This window comes from Atta cephalotes, assembly GCF_000143395.1.
Source record: "Atta cephalotes unplaced genomic scaffold scaffold00008, whole genome shotgun sequence".
Lineage (NCBI taxonomy): Eukaryota > Metazoa > Arthropoda > Insecta > Hymenoptera > Formicidae > Atta > Atta cephalotes.
In genome coordinates, this window is record NW_012130072.1 from 5016697 (window position 1) to 5021494 (window position 4798).

Below are 4798 nucleotides of genomic sequence, written 5' to 3' on the forward strand. Positions count from 1 at the left end.
GTGTGTGTGTGTGTGTGTGTGTGTGTGTGTGTGTGTGTGTGTGTGTGTGTGTGTGTGTGTGTGTGTGTGTGTGTGTGTGTGTGTGTGTGTGTGTGTGTGTGTGTATTCATGTATTTGAATATTAATGGCGATAAAAATAATATATATTTTGTGGTATGTACATGTATAATATTATCATTTTCATACATATCTGATGTATTATAATATAGATGTATCTTAGATTGCTGTAACATTTTTTAATTGTTACTCAATATAAATACTGTTAATGTACATTATAGAACAAAAAACATAGTAAAATTGATCAAATTACGATTCCATATTGCGTCCATATTGATGTGATGACAATATTCTTCAAACGCTTGTGTAGAATATGAAATAGAAAATTAATATTGATTGATATAAATAATTTTGGCAACGTTGATAATTTCGTATAACATAATCAACAGTTTCGTATCATATAGTTGACAATATCGCATAATTGACAATTTCGTATCACATAATAACATTTGAAATAAATGTATATTAAATAATTTACTTTTTAAGAATTTAAGAAGTGTCTCTACAAGATTTTATCATTCCTAATGGTATAATTTTTTTCTTTTACTTTGTCATAACTAATATACATTTATTACATTCAATAAAAATTATAAAGATGTATATGTACAATATTTATTTAATATATTGAAATTTAAAAGTGTTTTAAGTTCTTTCTTTAAAAAAATGATCCTTTTATAAGTATTTTATACATAAATTGTGATACTTATTATTTTAAGACATATATAAAAATAACAAGATAAAATTAATGATGTAGTTTTTTTAACGCGTCCGTTAAAATTTGTACTTCTTGATTTACGTTATTTACAAGCGCTTCCACTTGTTGTTTACTGTCGATAATGCTGATACTCTGCGTATAAGCATCATATCTCACTCCGAATTTCCTCGGTATATTTTGAGCAAATTTTCTAAAATTGAAAAATTTATTATTCTTTTATTTAATATTAACGATTCTTTTTGTGTTCAGTTGGAACTATTAATATAATACATAAATTGTAGATTTACATGAAAACTGCGAACAAATAAGGATGTAATACATTAAGCGCGTATCTTGTACAAAATGCGTTATATCTTTGTATTGTCAATATTGCGCGCTATAGAATAGGAAGAAAATGAGTGTGACCTGGGGCGAGATAGATAAGAATGAATCTGCGACATTTGCTTATTGTTCTTATACTTACATCATCTTTTGCTTGGCATCATCGAAGTCTTCGGCAACAAAATATATTGGTTGATATTCTGTTATCGGATATTTTTGTAATGAAGTCTTCGGTGGATCAAAAGGTCGAAGCTCTGGCTTGCCGCTTAAACAATATTCCAATTCGCCAAAAGATGAGAGTAAACCAGCACCATATGCCTTTAATTCTCCATTTTGTCGACATATTCCGTATTCTACCGTAAACCAGAAACACTATAAAAATAAAATTATATTTTAAATAAATTTAACACTATTTATTTTTTAAGTAACTTTTGATATTATTTTTATTTTTTTATTTATTTTTCTATTATTAATAAACTCTAATATTATTGAAAGTCGAATTTACAATAGTATAGTTACAGTTTTTTCTGTCTTTGAATTATTATAAATCTTTATAACATAATCGACTATGTATATATTTTATAGTTCTATGGCTACAAAATATTACAAATTTTAAATTTAAGATGTTTTAATACCGTTGCAAGTTTCTCTATATATTCATCCGGAGCACCAAGAGACGCTAAACCAATAACTTGTGAAAATTGTGCGAAAGATGGATCAGCTAAGAGTGGTACATGACCCAAAATCTCATGACACACATCCGGTTCCGGCGTGTAAAGTGGTTTACTGCTATGTCGTATATATTGCGTGCTATGAAACACTCTGAAGGCTAATCCAGCCAGAAAATCACGTGAGGATAATAGTCCTGCCACTGGGCGAAGTGTAAAGCCGGTAGAATCTGAAAAAATAGAAAACCGATTACAAAAATAAAAGTATATCAATAATTGAATTGCGCTAGTTAACAATTTGTCTTTTCTGTGATATAGATAAAAAAAAGAAAAATTGATTCTTGGAACCAAATAGAATTTACGCTATCTGGCATTGATATAATTAAAAAATTCTTAAATGTCTTACTGTGAAAATAATACATTGATATATAGCATACTCAACCTAATTCGATTTTTTATAATTTTCATAAAAATGAACATATTGTAAATATGTTTTTTTCAATCGAAATGTCAAATATTAAGAAACGATATTAAATGTACGTATTTTTAATCATAAAGAAGCAATAGGAAAAGCATTCGAAAAGTTGGATACGATATATCGCAAAGATGTTCAGGGTTAAAATAACTATAAAACTTTCTTTCCCACAGCTGCATACATTTAAAAATATTAATGAGATGTTACCTTTCAAAAAGTTGGATATATCTTCCAATTGAGGTATGTTGTCTTCACGATAACCACAGTTTTCGATGAGTAGCGGAAAAACATGATTATGTTCTCTGCATGCATTCTTTGGATAAAGCTTAGTCAAGTTTTTGAAGATTACGCCCCACGTAGCTATTTCTTCGGGCGTGTATTCCACTTTTGGAATAGGTTGTCCGCTAAAATATGGTACATATATTGCATACAATATTTTTGTCTTTTAATTAAATTAATAAAATCTAATAATTCTAGTTTAATAATATATACATATTTTTACAATATGATGTATATTCACTCTATCCCAAAGAATATACTAAGTTAAAAAAAATTAAAATAATGTACTTTGATGTCAAAGTGATGATTTTCGGTTACAAAATTTGACTGTTTATTGACTTTAAGCATCAAAGTAAAGTCACTTTGATGTTATTTTGATTTTTTGTTGACAGTTGTTTTGTGTGTTTTTTGGAACTTACTGTTTGTAATGATAAGCAATGTCTGCGAAAAATTTTCTTCTTTTTCTATATACAGGATCCGTAAAACCAGGATGATCGCTGTCAAGTTCGGCACCGTAAGACAAAATTTGATTAGCAAACTTATCAAGGTCGCGTATTCTCCTTGGGAACCATGGTACAGTATTCATATTATCTTTGTGATCACTAAAAAGAAGTAACAATTTATTTTTAATTTTCCCAAGTAGAACAACAAGTCATGATAACATCAAAATGACGTCATTTTGACATCATTTTAATATTATCGTAACTTGTTGTTCTGTTTGCTGGGATATTAAATACGTAATACATAATTTTATTGTTTACATAAATATTGAATAATTTAAATATGTACGATATGTCTTGATGAAATAAAACACATAAATATGAATTGATTATGAAAGAAGATGATAGAGACGATTGAAATCTTTTGTTATACAATCATGAGAGTTAAAAGAAATGCCTATAAGAGCCAAATAAACTTTTGTTATAAAGTTTCGTATATTATAACAAAATATATTAGTAATTAAGTATATTAGTAATTAATAAATGAAGAAAAAATGATGAATGATAAATATGTTTTACTTATCAAGTTCTTAGCCTAATAATATTAATGTGAGAATTTAAAACAGATCAATGTAATTTTATAATTCTCAATCTGTATAAAGTTAATTATTTTTCTAATTTATATTTAAAGGCAGTAACATTTATCTGAAATATTTTTAATAAAATTATTTTATTAAATAATATTATAATATAAATGTTTAAAGTATTGGCTATTTACTTGAGAATACTTTTTATTCTAATAAGAATAAAATTGTTTCTAACTTGAAATAACATTCTGAAGTTATTGCCTGTTTATTGTTGAAATATATTTCAAGTAAATGGATAGCAGTTTAACTATAAAAAAAAACAAATTTAAGAATATGAGATAATGAGATAAAAAAAAGTAAATTTTAAGATTAATTTAACCAATTGTCAAATAATATAAATTGTTATAACATTAATAATAAAAATTAATAAATAAAGCGGAATTATTAAAAAGTAATTTGATAACGTTGCTATTTATAACAAAATCATTATAATAGAAAAATTGAAAAGTATATATTACAATTAATTTTTAAATATAAATGTTAAAATCACTTACCTAGAGATTATCGAAAAATAGCTGCATTGATCTTGTAAAGCTTCAATTACGGAAGCTATATTACCACCCGGTGCACAGTCTACCATAAATTCATAGTTGTTTGGTTGTCGAAGAGAACTTCTGGACTCAATATGCAATAGATTCACTTTGTGTTTCTAAAATAATGTGTACCCTTAACTCATGTGTTCTTTAAATTCATACGTCCTTTGTTCAATGAAATTTCACTTACGACGAAAAGCTGAAGATATTTTCCCAGTGATCCAACTTCATCTTCTTCTTTTGGAGAAAAAATTAAGCAAGTGAAGGCCGAATTTCTGTCTTCCTTGATATAATTTCCGCCATAGATTAGTTTTGGCTGACACTATATTCAAGATTAATTAGAATGCGTTAAATAAAACTTTCGAAATAAATCTTTCTTTTATAAGAATATTTTAATATCTCTATTCATAAAAGTCAACGTTTTAATATTTCTTGATATTTCATGATTTTCAAATATTTTGATAAAAATTGTAATTATTATTTTTAAAAAGTTATATTGTAACATTTATAGCTAATACTTTATTTAATAAATATTTTCATGGAAATAGACATAATAAAAAAAGTTTTCCGTATACTTTTGAATATATAAAAGTGTACGTAGATTTAAAATTAACAATTTTTTTACTAAAAAACACATACCATTGGTACCATTACAATTATCAT

The 4798-nt window shown here is 26.3% G+C and overlaps 1 protein-coding gene across 1 annotated transcript; it reads right to left on the reverse strand.

Moving 5' to 3' along the window:
• Positions 1-799: 799 nt before the first annotated feature.
• Positions 800-4798, reverse strand: LOC105627268 (protein henna). The gene is made up of 8 exons (XM_012208554.1): positions 4775-4798; positions 4326-4457; positions 4097-4251; positions 2935-3117; positions 2444-2640; positions 1729-1991; positions 1236-1465; positions 800-962 (listed from the first exon to the last, which is right to left on the reverse strand). Exons 1-8 carry the CDS (start codon positions 4796-4798, stop codon positions 800-802), a joined length of 1347 nt encoding a protein of 448 aa, XP_012063944.1.